Genomic DNA, 22,668 nt, shown 5'->3' with positions numbered 1-22,668 from the left:
GCGTACATGATGCGAAAGCCAGTAATTAAAAAATGTACCATAAATGTTGGAAAGGTTTGATGTTTACTTTGTTAGGGAATTTGGTGAAACATTTTCTACCCATTTTTGCTACAACAGTTATTGTGGTGTATAGCCTAGATTTACGACTGCAATGCGTTCAAAATTGACGTTAACTACAATGATAGAAACAGAAAAATATATTAAAATATTAAGGTAACACTTTATTTCAATGGTCACTTTAGACATTAACCATAAGTAACTTTGCAACTACATGTCAACCACCAGTCATTAGAGTAGACTGTCTGCTTAATATCTGCTAACACTTTATTTCTCCCCAACAGACATTCTACTGACTATAAATAACTTTGCAAATACATGTCAACTTATTCTGCTAACCCTAACATCTAACAGTCTACTAATACTCTACTAACACTCTAATGAGAGTTATGAGATGTAGTTCCAAAATGACTTATAGTTATAGAATTTCTAAAGTGGACCATCACAATAGTGTAACCTTGATGAAAACTACTAAAATGAAACTGCTTAGTAAATTTTCTTTATTTTGTGTTTACTTTAATGTTCCTACCTTGATCGAAATTGTTATATGGTTTAGATTTATTCATATTTATTTACATTAAGTTAAATGTAAAAGCAACTATATATAATAAATCTTCTGAATTAAATGAGGCTGGTATAATAACCAAATTTAAATTATTCAATATGCATGTCATGTCCAGTCATTGCAGGAAATGTGAAACTTATGCAAGCAAAGCCTTTTCCAAGACATTTTAATGTCATGCATGAGACAGCTAAAAAATATTTGATTGTAAATTCCATGGAGGAAATATTTGCGTATTTGACAACTGACATCAGCGGTAGTTGCATCAGTTTCCTTACTTCATCTCACAGGTATGGGAAACCCTGTCTACTATGTAAGCAAATGTAGCCAAGGGTGCTAGAAGTCACACAATGACATTCTAAATGAGTAAGAGATCACCACTGTTGCTTAGTAACAATGGTCTGCTCTTGCTTAGTTTCCCAGAAGTGATGCCTGCTAAGCAGTTCTTGTTCTTGATGCATGAGGGGTTTTGGGGTCGAATCGTGGGCCGCAGCGCAAAGCCCTAGTTCTGTTACCAAACTGTTGGAAAAATGCTGTATTTTTTTTGTGAACGCAGACATCTTTCTCTGTATCTCTCTGACTCAGCATCCCTGTACATACTGAGGGTTTAATAGTCTCGTAATCGTTTTAATCAGGCCTGCTGTGGTTGGTGCATTATCAAACCTCTTATGACAGACTTCAAACATATGTCAATCTGAAACTTTGGGGTTTGTAAAGCTATGGCAAATGCTCTCAGATAAAGGCTGTTCAATCGTTCTGTGCACTTTCAAGTTCAACAAAAACATTTTTTTATTGTGCACGGTTCTAGAGTTGACTTCATGGTGCTTTAATGATTAAGCGTTACATTCTCAGTTCTTCAGATCAGTGTTTGTTTTCTGCATTCTTCAAAGCACCAGAACATGATCGATTTTGTAAAGAACGAGAATAAAATGTTCGCCTGTGCAACTTAAAAAGTGTCTCCTATGGCATCGAGCTGTACAAAATCTTGCGGTTGAAATTGAAACCATATAGACACCGAAGGAGATGTACTCCTTAGATAAACTTCTGTAAAAAGTAAACAACCCTTCATACTTACTGTTTATGGCATTAAGTAATCACCAATTTCCCATTCAGAATTCTACTCTAACCACATCTCAACCATTTCCTTTTCTCTTCTTGAGACTCTAACACTGCTTAACACTTTCACAGCTGGAATAAACTAGGTTAAGACAAATATAAACACAGCTTTCAGGTTTCATTTGAAAATGCTTTACTTTCAAGTTTCACTTTCACGCACCAAATCTGAAAATGTTTAAATGACATTATGAATATCAAATGTTAAATGTCGCCATGCATTTAACAGACAACAAAATAAAATGACAAAAAATGATATAAAAACTGTGAATGTTTCATCATCAAATGAGCATGATGAAATTTCACTGAGCTATATTTCCTCGTCAGAGGACGACGAGTAGCAGCCGAGTCCCGGTAAATGTTCAGTTTTTGTCTCAGCATTAGAAGGCCCCCGTGTTCCCTCTTTCGCTGTTGCCTGTGCTAGCGGGAGGCTGTGGAGGTTGGGCAGGCCGGAGAGCAACACTCGTGTCAGTGTACCGGTGTCCTGCCGCTGCCCGGCGAGAGCCACGCGTGAACCTGCCACTGCCACCGCGAGCCGGGCCCGATCGAAGCACAGCGGGAGGTCCTGGGCCGGGGGATCAAAGGCTTGGGTGGTAACAGGAGCTGACAGGGTGGGAAGCTCTTGTACATTAGTGAGAGATGTGTGGTTTCCTGCTGCCTCGGGGTTGGCGTCCTCATTAACATCCTCTTCTCCTCTGGCTCGGCACGGCTTTTTGGCTAAGAAAAAGAAGAGAATAATGACTACATTTACATCCAAATCAAATCTATATTCAAGTTAAGATTTTATTCTGACATTTACATGATCCACAGCTACTGGAAAATTCCTGTGTACATATAATCAGCATATTCCATGCACTAAGAAATGATTTTTTCCCCTGCCATAGTCTTGTGGAAATATTGGAGATGCTCTTTATTACGATCAATTTTAGTCATTTAATTAACTCTTTATCAATTTAGTTCTTGTTAATGTCCTTTCAACAGCACACAAGATTTTCACAAATAGCAAAATGTAGGTCATTATATTTATTTAAATACTTACTGCTTATAAAAAAAGCTAGTTTTAACACGCTTTTCACAGCTAGATTTTTCACAACCATCTATAACTGTTATCACCGAGAATGCCCTGTTATGAAATTATGTCCGTTTAATACATGCATATGCCAGCTGTCTCATTCAGATTTCTATAAACCATATTAGCTTAATCTGTACACAAATTAAATTCAACATTCACAGTCACAACCTGAAGGCTCAACACAGTGTCATTTTCAAATAGCGTGGGAATTAAAGATCGGATTTATATTTGTTTTGTGGAGACACATTTCTGAGGCCAAGTGCAAATGAAACCGGATGAAATCAGATTGCTATCTGATCAGTAAAAACCCATTAAGTTTGAATGTTGAAATAAGTGAACTGTTTCACAAGACTAGTAATTTGAAAGCATGAACTGACAGGTGTGTTGATGGCTTGGCTCCTGCCTCCTCTTGGTGTATGCTCGAGGTTCCCAAGGCTTGTGTTTGCAGGAAGGGTCTAGGGAACGCAGTTTCTTCAGGTAGCGCTTGTATTCTCTCTCGAGTTCTTCAATATGCAGACGGAACTCGTCTATCTTCCTCTCTGGGTAGTGAGATAACTGCGACTGCTGCAAAATACAAGTGCAAAGATGTTGACTCCCAGGCTTTTCAGATCGCAACTTATCAACAAATCAAAAGATCATATTCTTACTAAACCAAATGTGAGACTCTTGTGATCAAACAGACCATATCTTTATCTCTTTGGTTTGTACATGACATCCAAAGTTTGTGCACCCAGCAAACAATAGCCATCATTTCACCATCTTGGTTAACTATAGACCAGATATAGTCCGGCTATGAGTAACCCACTTCTAGCCAAAATAACCTTGAATTTGCTTACATGTCATTTTTGCCAAAATAACTTGCAAGATGTATGATATTCAGTCATGTAAGAAAAGTCTACAGTAATTACAAGGTGTTTGGTTTCATTTCTTTGACATTTTCTATGGTTAGACATCTATTAGATTTTCACTGACAACCCTTGTTTTAGCCTGGATGTCAGGGCTGTGTTTGGACGGTTATTAAACGCAAAATTGCTTCCTGAGCAAGATCAGTATCAAAAACTGAGGTTATCAGAGGCCCACTCATTTTGCAGATTTTAATGCTCAATTTCAAATCAGTCAATCTATCTATATTTAGATCAATCTTGAACAGTTTGTTACAGGATGTTTTCTAAAGTGACAGGAAAGAAAAGGGCTCTTATCTCAATGTGAGCATCTAACCCCCAAGACGTCATGTGACCCCGAGACAGTAAATAAGGAAAAGACACAAGACTAGAAGATGAATATGAAAGTACACTGACAGAAAATGCTGAGACATTAGAGCAGAGGGAAATAGTTGAGCCCTCAGGGAAAGAGGAGAGACCAGGGGTACTTCTCAATATCCCTCCTCGCTCCTCCGTCCTCCATCCTATGACCCGGAAACCGATCGAGCTCAAGGACATCTCAATTCTCTAATTGCACCGTGAGGAGTTGAGGATCGAGGAGTGAGGAGGCTTCCTGAGGAGTCATGAGCGAGGATACACAGGTGTATCCTATGCGGAAGTGTTTTATCGACTAAACGTGACGCACGTATAAATTCTCCTCCCCCTTCACATCGGTCACAATAATTTAAATTTATACTTTAACTTTGCAGTTTATATAAACCACACATCTCATATATTTCAACAGGGTATCTTGCTTTATTAATATTTATTATGAATTTCTTAAATAAACAAACTTCAACAAGGCAGATCCTTTGAGCGCAGCTGATGACGCTGTGAAGTGACGCTCGAGTGATCAAGTATTCCAATGTATAAAAAAAGCTTTCATTCGATTCCTCTGTCCTCCTTTTCTTTCCTTGCAGCCTTCCCTCGTATCCTACAGGGGGTGGAGCTGAGACGCGAGGAAAGGAAGCGAAGAAAGGAAACGAGGATGCACAAATAAGAAATGGGAAGCACCCCAGGCATAAAGACCAAAGCCCAAAGAAGAGCTGTATCTAAATTCCTTGTGTGTGTATACATACTTACTTAAATAAGTAATAATCTAAATAAATAAATCTAAATCTGATAATAGTATCTACAATCAAATTTTTATTTGATTAAAAATTATTCATGTAAAATTTATTATTTAATTATTGCTATTAATGTAAAGCACATTCTGTACATGTTACAATGTTACAGTTGATGAAAGTTGCAATGCTACCTCTGAAATACTTGCTACACAATTTAATAATATATATAAACGGCCACTTTATTAGGTACACCTGTTCTATTGCTTTAATGCAAAAATCTAATCAGCCAATCACATGGCAGCAACTCAATGCATTTAGACATGTAGACATGGTCAAATCTCAACTGCGTGATGCAGTCATGAATGCCATCAGGAATGTTTCCAGCACCTTGTTGAACCTATGCCACATAGGCATAGTTCTGAACACAGTGTGTTGTGTGTTCAGAGATGCTCTGCAGACCTCGGTTGTAACCATTCTCCTCTAACCTCTGACGTCAACAAGGCATTTTCACCCACAGAACTGCTGCTCACTGGATTGTTTCTCTTTTACGGACCATTCTCTGTAAACCCTAAAGATGGTTGTGTGTGAAAAACCCAGCAGATCAGCAGTTTCTGAAAACCCAGACCAGCCCGTCTGGCACCAGCAACCAAGTCACTTAAATCAGCTTTCTTCACCATTCTGATCACCTTGACCATGACCATAAATGCACTGAGTTGCTGATTAGACATTTTCGTTAACAAGCAGTTGAACAGGGGAACCTAATAAAGTGGCCTGGCTGTGTGTGTTTTAGTTAGCGTCCGTTGACCGTATGATCAGTACCTGCAGATAGTACTCTATCTCCTTCTTAATGCTCGGCATCCACTTCGTCACTGCTGCCACTGAATTTAACGTTGCCTGCATGACAAAAGGTCCATCAAAAAGGTAAGGTTGTCATTTATGCTAGCGGGCTCATTGAAATTATAAGATATGCATTACAACGAAATAAATTTCTCACAAGCTTTGGCCGTGACACGTTGACATCTTTAATGCGACCCTCTGGAAATAAAAACACAGATACATTATGCAGCACACTGACAATGTGTGCTAACGAATGTGAGAACACAGAAGCTTACACGGACATTTATAGCGATGGCATTTTCCGTCGTTTCACATTAGGGTGAATTCACATGGTTAAATAAACTATGAATGCGTCTCATACCTTCTCTCTCTTTCTGGAGCCACAGTCGATTCAATCTTCCAAACTGCTTCTCTTCGTTTCTTGCCATTCCTGCAGCATTTCCGTCAACACGGAGTCACGTGACAACAGTGGACAGACGGTCACATGACTTGTGACCGTGGTTTCAAACTACGTCAATCCTTTAATACCACATTATGTAAAAAGTATTATGTTTACATCAGTAGTTGTCACAAGAACCGTTTGAGTAACTATAAGAGTCAAACGTATAAATAGACAAACGTGTGTTTTCTCTGCGAGTGGCTTTTGGATGGTTTCAACAAAACCATCTTAAAGTTTTGTGATTTATTTTTTCTAGGCATTAATAGGATTAATGATCAGTAGCTTTTTGTAGGCAAGATTTTAATCTTTTAATTTTAGTTACAGAAATTGACTTCGAAAATAGATATACCCTGAGAAATATACATTGAAAAGTGTGAAAACTAGCTAGCTAGCCCATATTTAGATAAGCGTTTCCACAGTATTGTGCGTTATATAACCTAAATAAAATCGCTGTTTTAAAAATAAAAAATAAAAAAATTAACCACCATATAGCCTACTGTAGGTGTTTTTACATGTGAAGGTTCCCAAATGCATGATTTGAGTGACACCTATTGATGAAACTGTGGATTGCTTTATCATGCAACATTAAAGTCGTCACGAAATCAAAATGGACACTTCTTGTTTTTATGGAAAATTGCAGTGTAAATTAAAAAGAATATTTATCCATGCACATCATTATTATTTTTTTAATGCACTTTTTTTAATGTTCTCTCTAATGTTGAATTTAGCCAGAGACAGGCGCGCTCAGAGCTGTCATATATCACAACTTTTCAGTGTTTTCAACCACATACTGTTTATTTTAGGTTTCAGACATATAAATTCACATAAGTACTAAAAAAACAATAGCCTACATTTAGAATTTGTAAAATACACACCGATGTCTATGGAAGAGGTAATAATAATCCTTTCTATTATAATTCGACACGTTTTATTCATATCAGATACACATTGTGTAAGTAACTTTAATATTTACTCTATTCTTCTTCCAGTTCACCAGCCACTTACTTTTATGTATTTCGGGAGAAGTGGATGAATTCACGTGTTGTAAATCCAACAGATCCGATTCTCTGAACCAGGCACGGCGCCAGGATTCCAGTTTTGGATGGGCCAGACCAATTGTGGGTGGGCCTTAAATTAAAAACGTTAAATTAAAAAAAAAAAAAAAAACGTTATCCAATCACTGCTTAACCTAATAAAAAAATATTGACTAATATAGCCTACTGTTATATTATCTGTGCGTATACATAATATAGATTTTAATAGCTTGATGCTCTTTAAATATTTTGTTGCATTGTTAAAAGTTTCGGTGCATAGGACAGACCTATCCGCGTTCGCTCTCCGTGGTTCTGACCAAAGAAGGAATTGGAATCTCCGTTACGCATCATACGCATCATACCTGGGCTGCATTTTCCGATAACATTGTCTCTTAGCGCGCTACGAAGACTCTTAAGGTATAACTTAACTAAAGGTATACTACCATTAAAGGTATGTCATTGCTAGGCGTCTTCAGGGCTATCATCCACTCGCGAGGCAGAGGCGCTGGCGCCCTCCTAGCAACGGCGCTGTTTTTGGTAAAACATGATTTTGACGACTTCATTAAGTTTTGTTTTATAGAAAACTCTTTTTAAAAGATTTTCGTTTTGTATCTTAATTTTGATCAATGTTTTATCAATCAATTGCCCGTAGGCTATTTAATGAATAAGACAATGTAATAAGGCGCCGGTACGATCACTTGCATTCATGCATGTGAACTGGAAGGCGCCGAAACTCAGCTTGTGCTTCACAGATTTGAGAAATATAGGCTAGGCCTATATATTACAGAAAGCTTGAAATGTCTACTTTTAAACGAAAATATTAAAACCAAAATAAATAGGCTATAGGCTCTTCTCTGATTATATAATCCATATAAAATGTGCATTTCTCTCTGCCGTTCATGGCGAGTCCGCATCGTCAACTTCATCTTTGCAGCGACACAGAAAACACCAGTTTATTACTAAACAATTAAATGTCTCCTTGCTAATTTAGACACATTCATAATCATTACTTTAACCGGTTCTTTGTGGCAAGCTTTATGCGTGCGGTCATAATGCTTATTATCCTGTAGGCTATAGCCTATTTAAGTAATTAAATTAATATAAAGCGGCGGTTTGTCCACGAATGGCTTAAATGAACAACTACTAGTCGACTAGAAAAAAAATTAGTCGGAGGCAGCCCTTATTCCACATATTTTCGAACCAGCAGGCCATTCTGGGTTGAGCGAGCGACCCTGCGGAATGAGTTAGCAGAGCGGAATATTCAGAAATGCGCTCTCCGCTCACGAGCTCTGATCGGAACAAACCCGAACTGTCTGCTGAACTTGCGCAGAAACATCAAAATAGACATAGCCAGCTTTTTAAAATTGTTTTTAAAACTAAACATTTAGACTATTTTAGTACAAATTATGAGCTTATTGACGATTTTTTTTTATAATTCTTGACAAAATTAGAATATATTAATTATTATTTTTTAGTTATTTTTTGGGTGGGCCTGTTGAAAAGTGGGTGGGCCTAGGCCCGTCAGAGTCTGAACTGCGTCTGCGGCACAAACTAGCCGGCGCCCATCGCGCATACAGCTCAACTAACGCGATCGTTATAAAGGTGTTTAAACAACAATACACTTCCACTTGCATGTATTTGACAATCGGAATATCAGATATTTCATGCCATAGCTAACACATTTGTGAATATTCTGAATAAAAAAGGAAAAATTACATAGGCCTAAAAGCAGATCATCATTCATTCAGCGCTGTTGACTTCAGAGCGCTCCGTGGATAGACTGAAGGAGTGCTCCATGGAGCTCGCTGAACTCCAGACACACACGGCCACGTTTTCTGCGCGTTTATGACCCTGCTCTGCGTAAATGCATTGCCTCTTTTGACGCCTTTTGACATAGATTTCATTGAAGGTAAATTGGAGCGGCCACACTGAGCTGTGCGTAACGCCCACAGACGTGAAGTGAACGAGACAGAGGCTGTCCGGTAGCCTACTGTCTGAAATGGTTAACTCTGTGGCGATGCATGTGCAAAACAGATTTAACTAATCATAAAGTCAATCAGGATACATAACACAGCCTACCTACTATAGGCCTACACTAACCCCCCCCCCCTCACAATATAGTTCCCACGTCCCTGCTCTGATGACGTGTTTACTGACATGAGAGCGAGAGCGGGACAACCTGTCACTCACATGACATCACAGCAATAGCAAACCACAACCAATCAACTCCCGATAGAAAAAATTAAATAAAAATAAAAATTATTGTTCAAGATGCCATTTCACTTGGAACATCACATCAAAATAGGGAAGAAGACGAATATCGCAACTTCTGTTTCATGCTGACTTTAAGCATTAGATAATATTAGTATACATTTAGCTATGACAGTCTCTGTTGTACGTTAAATGTAATGTTTCTAAAATTAGTCTGATGATGCAAAAAGAGTGAAAGCTGCTAGCTGGTTGGGGTGAAAGTCACTGATTCATAATGCAGCTTAGCAAACATTTCTGCCAAACGTATTTTATGAAGATACAGTTTTCTTCTTCTTCTTCTTCTAATTATTTCACAAGGAACATCTTCTTCTTTAGCAGGGTAGTTATGTTCTGGTGAGCCGGTGTGTCCTCTAACACTGCCACCTGCAGGGCCGTTTTTTTAACTTTATTAGTTGCCTGAAGGTTGGCTCGTTCTCCATTTGTCCAGTTTATTAGTCTCTGTACTGTTTCCACATGCCCGTCACGGCAAGCGCAGTGCAGTGGTGTGTCTTTATTGTTATCCAGGGAGTTGATCTTGGCACCGTTCTCCAGCAGAAGGCCCACCAGCGGCTCATGGCCATGTTCTGCCGCTAAATGCAGAGGAGTCCTTCTCCACACGTTTTTATCATCCACATTCATGTTCTTACCAGATGCGAGAAGAACGCCAGCTGCTCTTTCCTTCCCGCTTCGAGCTGCGTAATGCAGTGGAGAGCAGCCATCCATGTCCTTAGCTCCGACTTTGGCTTTACCGGCCAGCAGCGCCGAAACCGCCTTGGCGTGTCCCTGCATGGCAGCCAGGTGCAGTGGGGTCTTTTTCTCTTTTTCAGAGGCGTTGGGATCGGCCCCAGCAGCGAGCAGTAGCTGTATGACGCCCGCCTCCTCTTGTGCTGCTGCCCAATGCAGGGCTGTTCTCCCCTGTTTGTCTTTGACACAGAGGTCAGCCTTGGCCTCCAGCAGCTGGGCGACCGCTTCAGTGTGACCGCTCTGGCTCGCGAGGTGCAGGGGAGTGAGTCCATCCTGGGTGAGAGAGTTAATCTGAGCCCCCACACGCAACAACAGAGCCATCAACGCTGGCTGGTTATGTAATGCACTTAGATGGAGAGGGGTCTGATCTTTAGGGCCACTGATGTTGGGGTCTGTGCCCTTATCCAACAATATCTGGATTTGAACAGAAGATTTCAGATTATTATACTTATAATGTACTTTAGTGACCCAAAGAGCAGCTTTGATTATTCCTGTAGATTATTCAGTTTCGGATTTCCAAGTTGTTCCAAACCTTTATGAGTTTCTTTCTTCTGTTGAACACAGGATAATATATTTTAAAAGAATGTTGGTAACCAGACAGCTGATGTTGTTTTTTTCTACTATGGAAGTCAATGGCTACCGTCAACTATCTGGTTACCAACATTATTTTATGTTCAACAGAAGAAAGAAACTCATACAGCTTTGGAACAACTTGAGGGTGAGTAAGTGATGACAAAATTTTCATTTTTGGGTGAACTATCCCTTTAAGGGATTAGTCTAATTCTCTACTTCAGGGTTTTTAAAATTTTGATGTCCAGGACCCCACATATAATAGTCCCCCTGCAAGGGACCCAAAATATAAAGGCAGATAATGTGTGTGTGTGTGTGTGTGTGTGTGTGTGTGTGTGTGCGAATATCAATCTAAAAACGAAATAAATTATTTATTGATGTATTTATTTAAATACTTGGGCTACTTTTGGATTTACAGATTTTATTAATGTTTTACATTGTATTACATTGGTCACACTTTAGGTTAGGTTCCAATTCTCACTATAATTAACTATGACTTTTGCCTCAAACTTCCAATTACTGCTTATTAATAGTGTGTAAGAAAGTTGTTAAGTTTAGGTATTGATGATTGAGGGATGTAGAATATGTTCATGCAGAATAAGGCATTAATATGTGCTTTATAAGTACTAATAAACAGCCACTATCCTAATAAGCAACATGTTAATAGTGAGAATTGGACCCTAAACTTAAGCGTTACCAGTACTGGTATTACTGGTCTGTGTGTGCAATTCAAACCTGGAAGACCTTCTGAATGTATAAGCAGTAGACTTTTATAGAAAGGCAAATTTAGAATATAACAATGAAGTGGAATCAATGAATAATTTACTTCCATTGTGAGCATAACATCTAATTAGTAATCAAGTAATCAATCAAGAAGTAACTGTAGTCCGATTACGAGTATTTTAAAATGTAATATAATCTAATTACAAGTACTTGATTTTTTAAATCTATTTACATAATCCAGATGTAAATTACTAGCACAAATCAATTAGTTTCTTGATTTCTGACCAGTCTTTTAAAAGCATAATGAAATGATATACATATAAAATTAATATAAAACATTTAAGATTATAATTATTGCATTAAAATATTAAATTTATAATAAGTTAACTTTGACAACCCTAAAAATACGTTTCTTTTTTTTCTTCTTTTTTGTCCTCTCAATGGCATCCCCTTGTGGACTCCAGGTTGAAAACCCCTGATAACGCATACATGTATGTATGTGTGTGTGTGTGTGTGTGTGTGTGTGTGTATATTTTTTTTAATAAAATGAATTAAAATTTAATTTAAAGGCTAAGCCATTTACCTGTGCTATTTGCATACTGCCACTTTGGATGGCCAGGTGAAGAGCAGAGATCTGGTTTGGCAGTCTCTCATCCAGTCTGGCCTTTTTTGAGACCAGCACTTTGAAGGCCTCTGCATTCCCCAGCTCCGCGGCCAGAAGCACAGGTGTGTATCCAAGCTCATTAAAACTATTAACATCTGCACCATGATCAATGAGCGCAGCCACGACCCCGTCCAAGTTCCTCCGTACCGCTTTAAAAAGAGCCGAGTTCATCTCATTCTGAGACATGGACATCTGGACGTACCGCAAAAACAGAGACAACAGAGACTTTCTGTTCAGCTCAAAGGCAGCATCCACGATCACAGAGTTCACTTGGGCTCCGGCCTTCAACAGCACAGCGGCGGTTTTCTCATTTCCGTGGCGAACGGCGTGATAGAGAGCCGTCTTCCTTTGACCATCTCGGGTATCTACTAAAGCGCCGTTTCTCAGAAGAACCTCTGCCAGTTTTGCCTCATCCTCAATGGCCGCCATGTGCAGAACTGTTGTCTGATTCTTGAGGCTTTTCTTCTCTTCGAGCACTAGAGCTTTGACCGTACTCTCATGTTGATTTTGAGCAGCCAGATGCAAAGGTGTCTTTGACGTGTGGTCGGTAGCATGGATGTCGGCCCCGGCCTTCACAAGGGCCAGAGCAACAGCAGTATGGCCCCGTCCTGAAGCTCTGTGCAGGGCAGTACGGCCCTCCGTGTCCTTTAGGTTCAGTTTCGCCCCCTGTCTGAGCAGAAAGTACACAACGGCCTCCTTTCCATATTCAGCAGCGAGATGTAGCAGAGTGTCAGAGGACGAGCGAGAACTATTGACATCCAAACCTTTGATAAGCTCCTGGAGGAGATGGAGATCACCTGAGGATATGGCTCTGAGGATGGCATCATGATCTTCTTCAGATTTTGGGATTTGTTTTTGTTCTATTGAAGACGTAGCCTCGTTCCGTATAGACTTCGGCTGGATTCTTTCAGGATTAAGTTCCTTGTTTGATTTTGAGTATTTGACAAGACCTTGTTTGTCTTTCTCCAGCAGATATCCAATCAGCTGTCTCCGTGCGTCTTTAATGCCCTCATTAACCCCACCCACGTAAGTTCTCATGTGCTGGTAAAGGTCAGGCTCCGCTCTTTTCAGACAAGGGTAGAAGAAGATTCGGCAAGCACGTTCTCCTCTCGCGATCAAGACATTTAACATCCTGGAGTTCTTTTCCTCTTGCGCAGTGATGCTGGACATCATAGCTCGGCTGTCGGGTTGAAGAACTCCGTTTGCAATGAGGAGATCCAGCAAATCCTCTGTATTTGAAATGCCACTGACCAGCTCGCTTTTCTTCATGCGAATGACTTCGATCGCATAGGGATTGGTAAAGCTGGTTGAACCCATGTCAGCCTCTTGATGGTTCAGCGCTCTGAAGGAAAGCAGTGAGCTTCTGTAAACTGAAACGTGTGGACATGACAAAGCAGTCCTGCGCCTGAAAGAACCTGATTTTCTGCGTCTTTATCACTGAGAAAAAAAGAAAAAAAATCGTCTCTTAGCAACAATACGAAGTAAACAATAGTAAAAAATCTGCATTAGGTTTTGTAATTTTCTGAAGTAAAGTGTTAATATAACTATGAAGTAAAAAAGGCACATTGGTAACCTATTTTGATAACATTTGAACATTTCTGATTAAGTGCACATGGTCTAGTTCTCTATTACAAGAAACCTGCGCGTGGATACTGTAACCATGACATGAATTGTCTTTTGTATTTGAGTTTACAACAGTGCCCTTGCAGTTTGATCTTGAATCAGATATTACCCTTAAAAGAAGAGTGCTTAATTGTTTTTAATGTGCACTTGTAGTTTACTTCAAATTAATGAAATAAAGGCCACTTAAAGAGAGTACATTTTCACACTTAAAGGGACAGATCACCTAAAAAAGAAAATTCTGTCATCATTTTCTCACCCTCATGTTGTTCCAAACCTGTATGAGTTTCTTGCTCCTGTTGAACATAAAATAAGATATTTTGGAGAATGTTGATGGAGAAACAGTTGATGGACCCCACTGACTTTCAATAGTATGAGAAAATAAAACTATGGAAAGTCAATGGGGTCCACCAAATGTTTGGTAACACGCATTCTTCAAAATATCTTTTTATGTTCAACAGGACAAAGAAACTCATACAGGTTTGGAACAATATGAGGGTGAGAAAAATGATGACATTTCATTTTTGGGTGAACTATCCCTTTAATCACTTTTTAATTTTTGTTTTAATAACATTTTGTAACATTTTAAAGTAAACTTATTTTCATGTGTTGACTAACATTGTAAAATACTTGATTATCATTTTAACTGTGTGTTATTCACTATTACATTTGAAGTTCATATATTTTAAATACAAAATTGCAACTTCATCATTACAATTGTAGAAATTACATTAAAGTATAATTTTAGTCCATAAACACTGTAAAAATGAATACGCTATATCTACTCAATAAAATTGTGGCAACAGATTACAAGCAATATTATTAATTAAATTTACCAAATTAGAATTGGGTAATAATTAATCAAATTAAAAGTTAACCATATAAAATGAGTAAAATTGACAACAATTTTTTTTTAAACAAAAATATCTGAATAACAGACAGACGTCAAAGATGAATTAAGAACTCTTATTTTTTTATTGCTAACACTGAAGACACCTAATGTTAACAATCAGAATCACTGAAGGAGAAAATCATAATTTTAAGTCACCATTATGGTGATCGGTGTTTGTTTTAGTTGGGCTCTTGACCCTTAAATCATTAACTTTAGATTTTGTTTGGCTGCTGTACCTGAGTTATAACAGCCAGGTGAACAAATAGAAAAGGTGGTCTGATGGTATTGGTTGTGTTTTAACATGATCATTATTTCACAATCATTTGACCTGAATTACTGAATTCATATAGAGCCTAATTTCTGAGTTAGGTTTACTTTATTAAGTACAGCAGCACTGTCCTTGTACAGTATAATATTTCTAACTTTTACAATGCAATCCAAATAATTTCTTAAAAGTTTCTCATATACAAAAACATTTTTTTTTTTTTTGCTTTTAGACACAGACATCAAGAATCACCATGTGAATCTCAACAATGGTGACAATTATAAAGCATGTTGCAGTTCATTCTGGGTGCCACCAATCAAAACTCATTCATGGCTCCCATCATGCATTGCTGCATGAATAAATAATGAGCTTATGATTAGAGGTGATCTGTTTGTCACCATTGCTGAGATTCATACGCTAATTCTTGATGTCTGTGTGTGCCTACATAAGAAAAAAGTTTGAATTTTTTTTTTTTTTTATTGATTTGATCATTTGGATTTCATTGAAAAGGCTAAAAATATTATGCTGTACAAGGACAGTGCTGCTATAATTAATTAAGTAAACCTAACTATAGCTCTATATGAGTTCAGTGAATCAGGTCAAATGATTGTGAGATAATGATTATGTTAAAACACAACCAACACCATCAGATCACCTTTTTTGTTCATCTGGCTGTTATAACTCAGGTACAGCAGCCAAACAAAATAAAGTTAATGATTTAAGGGTCAAGAGCCCAACTAAAACAAACACTGATTACCATAATGGTGACTTAAAATTACGGTTTTCTTAATTCTTAATCATCTTAGAGTTAGAGTTCTTAATTCATCTTTGACGTCTGTCTGTTATTCAGATATTTTTGTTTAAAAGAAAATTGTTGTAAATTTTACTCATTTTAAATGGTTAACTTTTAAGGAATTAATTTGATTAATTATTACTCAATTCTAATTTGTTAAATTTAATTAATAATATTACTTGTAATCTGTTGCCACAATTTTATTGTGTAAATATAGCGTATTCATTTTTACAGTGAATGCTTGTCAGTATATTCGGCATTATTACACTCTCCATATTTCAAAGACAATATAAGTAACTCTACATATAAAGTCGGTCAAGAAAATAATTCTAAACGTTTAGCTAATTGCATTTAATATAAATTTAAACTATAATACATTTTCATTAATTGTATCTAACAAACAATTAAGTGTCTGAAAATGTTACAATGAGTTTGCAGTTAAGTAGCCTATATTCTTTTGAAGTATTATTTCCATAACATTTCTGAGCAAACTGTCATATTTCTAAATGTTATGACACTTTTACCACACATGCTAACAAGCTAATTGACTGAAATTTTTAAAAATATATGTGGTACGAGGACAAAAAAATGATCATGTCAAAAGTTTTTAAAATCAAGCTAAAACTAATTTATTATGATGTTGTCAATGACTAATATACTTTTAGGTTTATTGAACTTCAAATCAGTATGTATATGACCACACAATACTGATATACATGTTTGTACTGTTATAGCCTACTATAAAAAGGGCACTTTTCAGAGATTCTGCTCATATTTTGTTGGTAATAGAATATGTGTCGTGTATTTTAGAAAAGGCCTTGCTTCACTTTGCTTCAATTTGATAATGCGCCGGGTCAATGATCAATCCCCTTCTTCCAAAAGAGTGCACTAAAGGTCTGTCAGTCTTCTGGAGATTTAGTCTGAGGAGTTCCTCTTCCCGTAATACACACCCACTAGTTCAGATGACGTAGATCTTCCGACCGCGCGCTTGCCTTATATGGATAGGTAGGTGCCGTTTTTCCGGTATGATGTCATCGTTTGCCAAGTTTGGGCGGTGAAATAAGAGGATCTGAAAGATGCTAAATATTAATCTGTGTTGGTGACCTGAATACGAAATGAGATGTCTTTTTTTGTGTATGGTGACATACATAAAAAATAAAATAAAAAACTCCCCACAAAACAAATATAACGGTGAGATTCTTTTTAAAGAATTATAACCTACCATGTATAGTATAATTGTTTAAAGAAGATGTGTGTCTTCTATTGGCGCTTAGTCACGCCGAAGTTAACAGTCTGATCAGACTCCAAGAAACTGGAATCGCAAAAGAAACAAGTGGCTTGCTTCAGATTGATGAAGTGTAGGCCAAGGGCGCCCTCTGCTGGTGCAAAGAGGTGTGTTGCTGAACACTGCATTATCATGATGAACCATTGAGAACTTTTGTGTTTTCAGTTGACACAATAACGTGATTAAAGGCATGCATACTTCGTTTTAACAATTTAGTACTGAATTGTTTGAAGATGATTTGTTAATTTCAGCGTTATTGCACCTGACAAACAAGTTTTAAGTGCTGCTTCAATCTTTTGATAATTTAAGTCTTAAAAACAAGCTTTAATTGTTTGTAAGAGGTTTTCATTTCATACTTTAATCTTTTCAGAATGCATGCTATCATATTTATTAGGCTACCGTTGAATGACTATTATGGGTTAAATTATTGTAGTTTTTGACAGAACTTTTGGACATCATCAGCTCCATTTTTCAATGAATGTGGACATTTCAAAACAGTCTCTCCCAAAACACGTTTGTCTGTCTTGGTGAACACACACACACACACACACACACACACACACACACACACACACACACGAGAAACAGAGACATTGTTTTTCGTTTCACATACTTTATTACAGTTCATAAATATTGATTAGTTTCTGATGTGCTCAGAAAACAAACATAAAAAATTATATTGTATACTTTACTTACAAATGGTAAACTTAAGTACTCCTGGTTGATCTTATTTACAAATAACAATGAGTGAAACCTCATTAATGAACTTTTTTTTTCAGAAAAAAAGAAACTGCTGAAGTTGGACTAACTCAAAGAAAAAAAGTCAATTCCATTCAGTTTAAGAACAAAAAAGTACAATGTGTAACTCGGAAGTCAGGCAGCTTTTTAGGCAAGAGTTTATAGCGGACAGAACTTCTTGCTTGGTGAGCCAGACATGAATATCCCTACTCGTGTCCCCTGTTTTACTCCTATAATACTGAGCGCTCCTCTGGAGCGTACAGGTCCATGCACAACCTGCTCGAAGTGAACAAGGATAAGTCTCTTTTTCTCGTCAGAAAGTAAAACATGTAACAGAGTGAGTCTCATGCTCTCTGTCGCTGTCTCTGTTGGACCGAGTTGGAGAAGTTTAGCCCTCCTCTAAAGTCCAGTCAGAACATCCTTTTACGGCACGCGGCCGGCCGGACGCTCCCGGTCCCGGTCCCAGCGGGCTAACGCCAGCAGTCGCGCCGGCTCGCAGTTTGTCCCTCGCGTCCATGTAAGTGAACTCAAATGTCCTCCGGTTCCTCTCAGAAGGTCTGCAGCTGCTGCGTCAACATGAGCTGGCAGCCGCTGTTGACGTGGTTCATGACTTTCTGCTTGAGTTGGGCCACTTGATCGCGCAGCATGTTGGCGGTGGACGCGAGCTCCGAGTTCTGCGACTTCAGGTTCTTGACTTTGTCCTCCAGCCGGGAGATCCTCTCCAGTTTCCTCTTCCGGCATTTGGATGCGGCGATTCGGTTCCTCATGCGCTTCCTCTCGGCTTTAATCCGCTCCTGGCTCTCCATGTCAATGGGGGAGAGAGGCGGGGTCTCGCCGGGCATCTCCGGCACCGTCTGGGGCTCCTCTTTCAGCGCCTGGAGCCGCGGGTGCTGGACGGGCAGAGGCGCGTTGACGCTGTGCGGCGGCGGCGGCGGCGCCGCGCTCGTGAAGCTCATCGCGGGGTTGGTGGCGGGGTTAAAAGTGTTCAGGTCCGCGTACACCGGCGGATCGGGGCGCATGGACGAGCTGTACACCGCGCCACCTGCTATGGATGCCACGGGTGCCATGCTGTTGTTGATGGTCGTTTGGGGAGCCGAGGTGACGTTGGGCATGTGCTGGTGATGCAGCTCGGCCAGCGCCCTCACGAAGCCCTCCGCGAAGCCCTCCTGCTCGTCGGTCACGTTCTTGGGACACAGAAACTGGGTCGGAGTCGGCGTTGTAGTGATCAGGCCGTTGCTGGACTGGATGATGAGCCTCTCCAACTCCGGCGAGGCCAGTTTGAGCAGCCCCACGTCGGGCGAGGTGAGGATCTCGTTGGCTTTGGCCCTCAGGTGGGGCTTCAGGTTCCCGGCCGGGTCGGTCAGATTCAGCGTCATGTTGTGTTTCAGAGCCTTGTGGTTGTATCCAAAAGCGGCGCTGTCATGCTGAGAGAAAGCGCTGTTTACAGAGTCATCGTAGAAAGTAGTTTCCATCTTGGTAGACATAGAAGAGAAAACGAAACTTTTTCGTTTAAAAACAGTCTGTCAGAAGTTCAGCGAGTGTCCTCGGAGACAAAAGCGAGAAGAGTCGCAAAGTTTCGAGCTCGCTCCGTAAACTCCCCGTCCCGCGAGAAACTTACTGCGTAAAGTTATCGCTCAGTGTCCCGAGCTGTTCTTCTTCTTCGTCTCGCGGATAGAGGCTCTTCCTCCGCCGCGCCGTTCTGATATGCCGGTGTTTAAACAGCGCGGAGCCCAAAAGTGTTCTTGTTTATGTTAGTTCAAGTGTGTGTTGCCTAGATGTTTCACTGTGGCGAGATCTGTATACTCTGAGCTTCTCCAGCGTGGAGGCAAACCTTATCTGCTACCGCTGCCCCACTAAAAATAGCGATGATGTCATGCGCGCGGCCTCTTATTGGCTGGAGGCGCTTTACTGGGCGGAACGCAGTTTCAGATAAGGCGCGTTGCCTAGACGACCACCCAGAAGATTCTTCTTCTCGCGGTGGCTGATGGGATGAGGTAATGCTGTAAGGCGAAGGAGCGGTGCATTGTGGGATTACGTATTGTTTTTGAATATCTGGTTACCCGCTTAGCTGTTTTAGACTGTGGCAGTGGCGGGATACAAAGAAGCAGAGTAATGTATAACGTGTTACTTTTGTAACTTAATCTTTCACGTCACGACGTCTCAGTTTAAGAAGAAGAGGCAGTATGTGTGTATGAAGAATGTTTGAGAGTTGGGCAATTTCATTCGTGCGTCTCATAAGACTCAGCCGTCCGTAATAACATGACATGTGAACTGTTAAACACTGTCAGGTTTATCGGACGAGTAAATATGAATTGTTTATATATGATAGTAAGATACACTCTCATGTGGCGCGAAGAAACAGGGCAATTGTCTCCTGTTTTGTAGCAAAGTGCGTTTGCTCCGTCCGTCAGCCAATGGTTTTGAAAAGGGGCGTGTCTTCTCGTGGAGTGACAGCGTGCCACAAGGTCCACCGTCCCTAGGGATCCTCTCAAAACTACACACACACACACACACACACACGTTAAACGTCACTGTTTAAACCACAACCGCGAACTAATCGAGTTCAACATGACAGTTGTTAAGTAACCTACTTTTAAGAAGGGTTCATGCTAGGTTGGGATATTTTAACTAAATTTACACCAGTCTTACACTTATGTAAAGATGTATTAACACATTTATTTGGATTAAATGTTGAGATGAACGTTTGGAGGTATGCTTTTGTCCTGTATCCTATCTGTAGGCTAATTGTTTCCTTAAACAATATGACTCAGATTCTACCGTTTGATGTAGGAATAGCATAAATATAGTTAAAAAAGTCTGAACAATAGTAGACCTACATAACATTCATAAGACACGTTTTTCGTGACCACCAGGACTTGTCGATAGTCTCTGGCAGGTTTCACTTTGTTGCGACAGATCAAGTGCTCGTGCACGTAAACACGACATTGCGCGTCACTGATTACAAAATATAGACTTTAATACACAGTTAATGCTTTGGCACTACATATAAAAGTTTGTCATGGAAATAAAGCTGTTTGAATTTGAGTTCATACTCGTAATATATAAGTCATTACTTTAGCGAATCTAAGATACACAAATAACATTAGTATACACATTATTATTATTATTATTACAATACATACGCATACATGCATACAAGAATTACCAAATAAAAGCATATGAACTAACCAAAGTGTAGAAAGCGACAATTCATACATATCTATTTACTTATTTAAATGATTATTTAATATTTTTTATTTAAATCCAATATCTCAGTTTATACTTTTTATAATAAGCCTAAATAATTATACAAAATAATGTTAATAGATGTTGTATATAGTCACTTGAGATGGATTATGCAATATTTACTGACAGTTTAATTGGAATTTCTGTTGGATTTCTATTTCTACAAGTCTTTGATCATTTGAAGTGCACAAAGGTCAGACGAGGGCTTTTATTGTAAATGAAAGGTCATGACCAGACTGAAGCATCCTGATCCTCTTTCTGATCACCACAGATGATGCAGGCAGTAGGGGATGTCCAGAGTCACCTACAACAGAGGAAATCATCTGTGTTCTTGTACTTGATAGAAACTTGTTTGGGCAGCACAACCCAGACCAAATATAGAAGATGGCAGCTTGCCAATGAAACCAGTTCCACACACTATGTCTGTTTGCTTCTTTCCTTTTTTAGATTGCCTTGTATTCTCATATCACCTTTCGTACTGGTGTACTTTGTTACATAGTGTGTTACGAAATCCAGGTGTATGTTTCCTTTTTAAATCTCATGTATCATCTAGACTATTCTGGCTTTCAGCTTAAAGTGACAGTTTGTCACTATCACCTGCTTCACCTAACATAAACCGTATTCACAGTAATACAATTGCAGTGTAGAGCAGTTATATCTATAGTGTGTGACAGTAACCCTAATATAAATGTTCTTTATGTGTATAAGAGAATGTTTATGCGATCACTAGCTATATCTTTCAGTGTCTGAGCCACCCAGGTAGAGGCTGGTATGGACCAGGCTTCACCGTTACCCCTGCACCCATGGAAAAAGCAATTATTTATACATCAGTGTATATACTATAACCTTTTAATATGGCTGTTGGGTTAATATCAGATATCCATGGGCTGTTTTCTTTGACGTGGCCCTTCGTTATTTGCAGTACCTCTGGCCGTCTCAGCAGTGGTCCGTCCGTCTATGAGGAGGGTCTTGTGTAAATATCGCCCAGTTACCCGCCTCTGAGACGTATAGTAATTGCCCACCGCCACATGCTGAATTTGTGAAAACCGAACACACTGTGCTGGATTCATACAAACATGCATGTTCAGCTGTAATTTGCTGTGTTGTTAAACAGGTTTAAACTTTTTTATATTATTGTTAAAGGGTGTGTTTGCTTCAGAATCTAAATCAGCCATGTTTTCCATTAACATTAGTAGAACGGGAATGTTTTGTTTTACTAGAACTTGTTCGTCCTTGTATGACATCCAGTTACGTTCTGTCCTAGGTCACGCCTAAGAAAATAAATCCAAAAGGAGTAGTGTTTATAGTAATTACATGCTTGGTGCATTCTTAAATTCTTTATTCGCGAATTCACGATTTGATATGTATTTTTAGCCATTGTTTTCATTTTGGCAGATCATTTACTTAGAAATATAATGCTCTTAATTATATTTTGATATTTATTCTGTTTATTATTTCAATTAATATTACATGGCGAGTTGGAACATGTGATTGCCATCCAGCATCCAACTATTTTACAACACTAAAAAATTATATGATCAACAAGTTATGAAAACATATGTTTTTACATTGCTTTAACTCATCAAAATAAATTAAGAAATTTTCAACCTTAGGATTCAACTAATTTTTAAGTTAGTTTAATGTAATTTAAGTTGAAATGACTTAAATATAAATTTGATTGTACCTAAAAATGTAATGAAGCAACTTTTTTTACAGTGAAGTTGGGGATTTTCTATGAAGCTGTACAATATGAATTGTACGAAAACATTGTTGTTTT

General features: G+C 38.9%; 3 protein-coding genes across 3 annotated transcripts; all 3 read right to left on the bottom strand.

The window, feature by feature from the left end:
• Nucleotides 1-1,851: 1,851 nt before the first annotated feature.
• Nucleotides 1,852-7,166, bottom strand: LOC311068555 (uncharacterized protein). The gene is made up of 6 exons (XM_084091068.1): nucleotides 7,073-7,166; nucleotides 5,990-6,147; nucleotides 5,786-5,826; nucleotides 5,611-5,685; nucleotides 3,182-3,368; nucleotides 1,852-2,449 (listed from the first exon to the last, which is right to left on the bottom strand). Exons 2-6 carry the CDS (start codon nucleotides 6,054-6,056, stop codon nucleotides 2,043-2,045), a joined length of 777 nt encoding a protein of 258 aa, XP_083947194.1. The 5' UTR covers nucleotides 6,057-6,147; nucleotides 7,073-7,166; the 3' UTR covers nucleotides 1,852-2,042.
• Nucleotides 7,167-9,657: 2,491 nt separating this feature from the next.
• On the bottom strand, nucleotides 9,658-13,369 carry caiap (CARD- and ANK-containing Inflammasome Adaptor Protein; the record flags this gene model as incomplete). The annotated part of the gene is made up of 2 exons (XM_084091066.1): nucleotides 9,658-10,509; nucleotides 11,972-13,369. 2 exons carry the CDS (start codon nucleotides 13,367-13,369, stop codon nucleotides 9,658-9,660), a joined length of 2,250 nt encoding a protein of 749 aa, XP_083947192.1.
• A 4,137-nt stretch (nucleotides 13,370-17,506) lies between these two features.
• jun (Jun proto-oncogene, AP-1 transcription factor subunit) lies at nucleotides 17,507-19,471 on the bottom strand. Its single transcript, XM_084091067.1, has one exon. It carries the CDS (start codon nucleotides 19,127-19,129, stop codon nucleotides 18,194-18,196), a length of 936 nt encoding a protein of 311 aa, XP_083947193.1. The 5' UTR covers nucleotides 19,130-19,471; the 3' UTR covers nucleotides 17,507-18,193.
• Nucleotides 19,472-22,668: the final 3,197 nt, after the last annotated feature.

Source organism: Abramis brama (assembly GCF_963993115.1).
Source record: "Abramis brama genome assembly, chromosome: 18".
Lineage (NCBI taxonomy): Eukaryota > Metazoa > Chordata > Actinopteri > Cypriniformes > Leuciscidae > Abramis > Abramis brama.
This window is presented reverse-complemented; position numbering and strand designations above follow the sequence as displayed.

Bases quoted from the DNA above. Each gene is read 5' to 3' on its own strand.
- LOC311068555 (XM_084091068.1), bottom strand. From the start codon at position 6,056: ATGGCAAGAAACGAAGAGAAGCAGTTTGGAAGATTGAATCGACTGTGG. The intron at 3,369-5,610 runs GTACTGATCATA...TGTATTTTGCAG, and splicing joins AGATAGAGTACTATCTGCAG to CAGTCGCAGTTATCTCACTA. The intron at 2,450-3,181 runs GTCAGTTCATGC...TCTTTTTCTTAG, and splicing joins GCCAAGCCATCAACACACCT to CCAAAAAGCCGTGCCGAGCC.
- jun (XM_084091067.1), bottom strand. From the start codon at position 19,129: ATGTCTACCAAGATGGAAACTACTTTCTACGATGACTCTGTAAACAGC.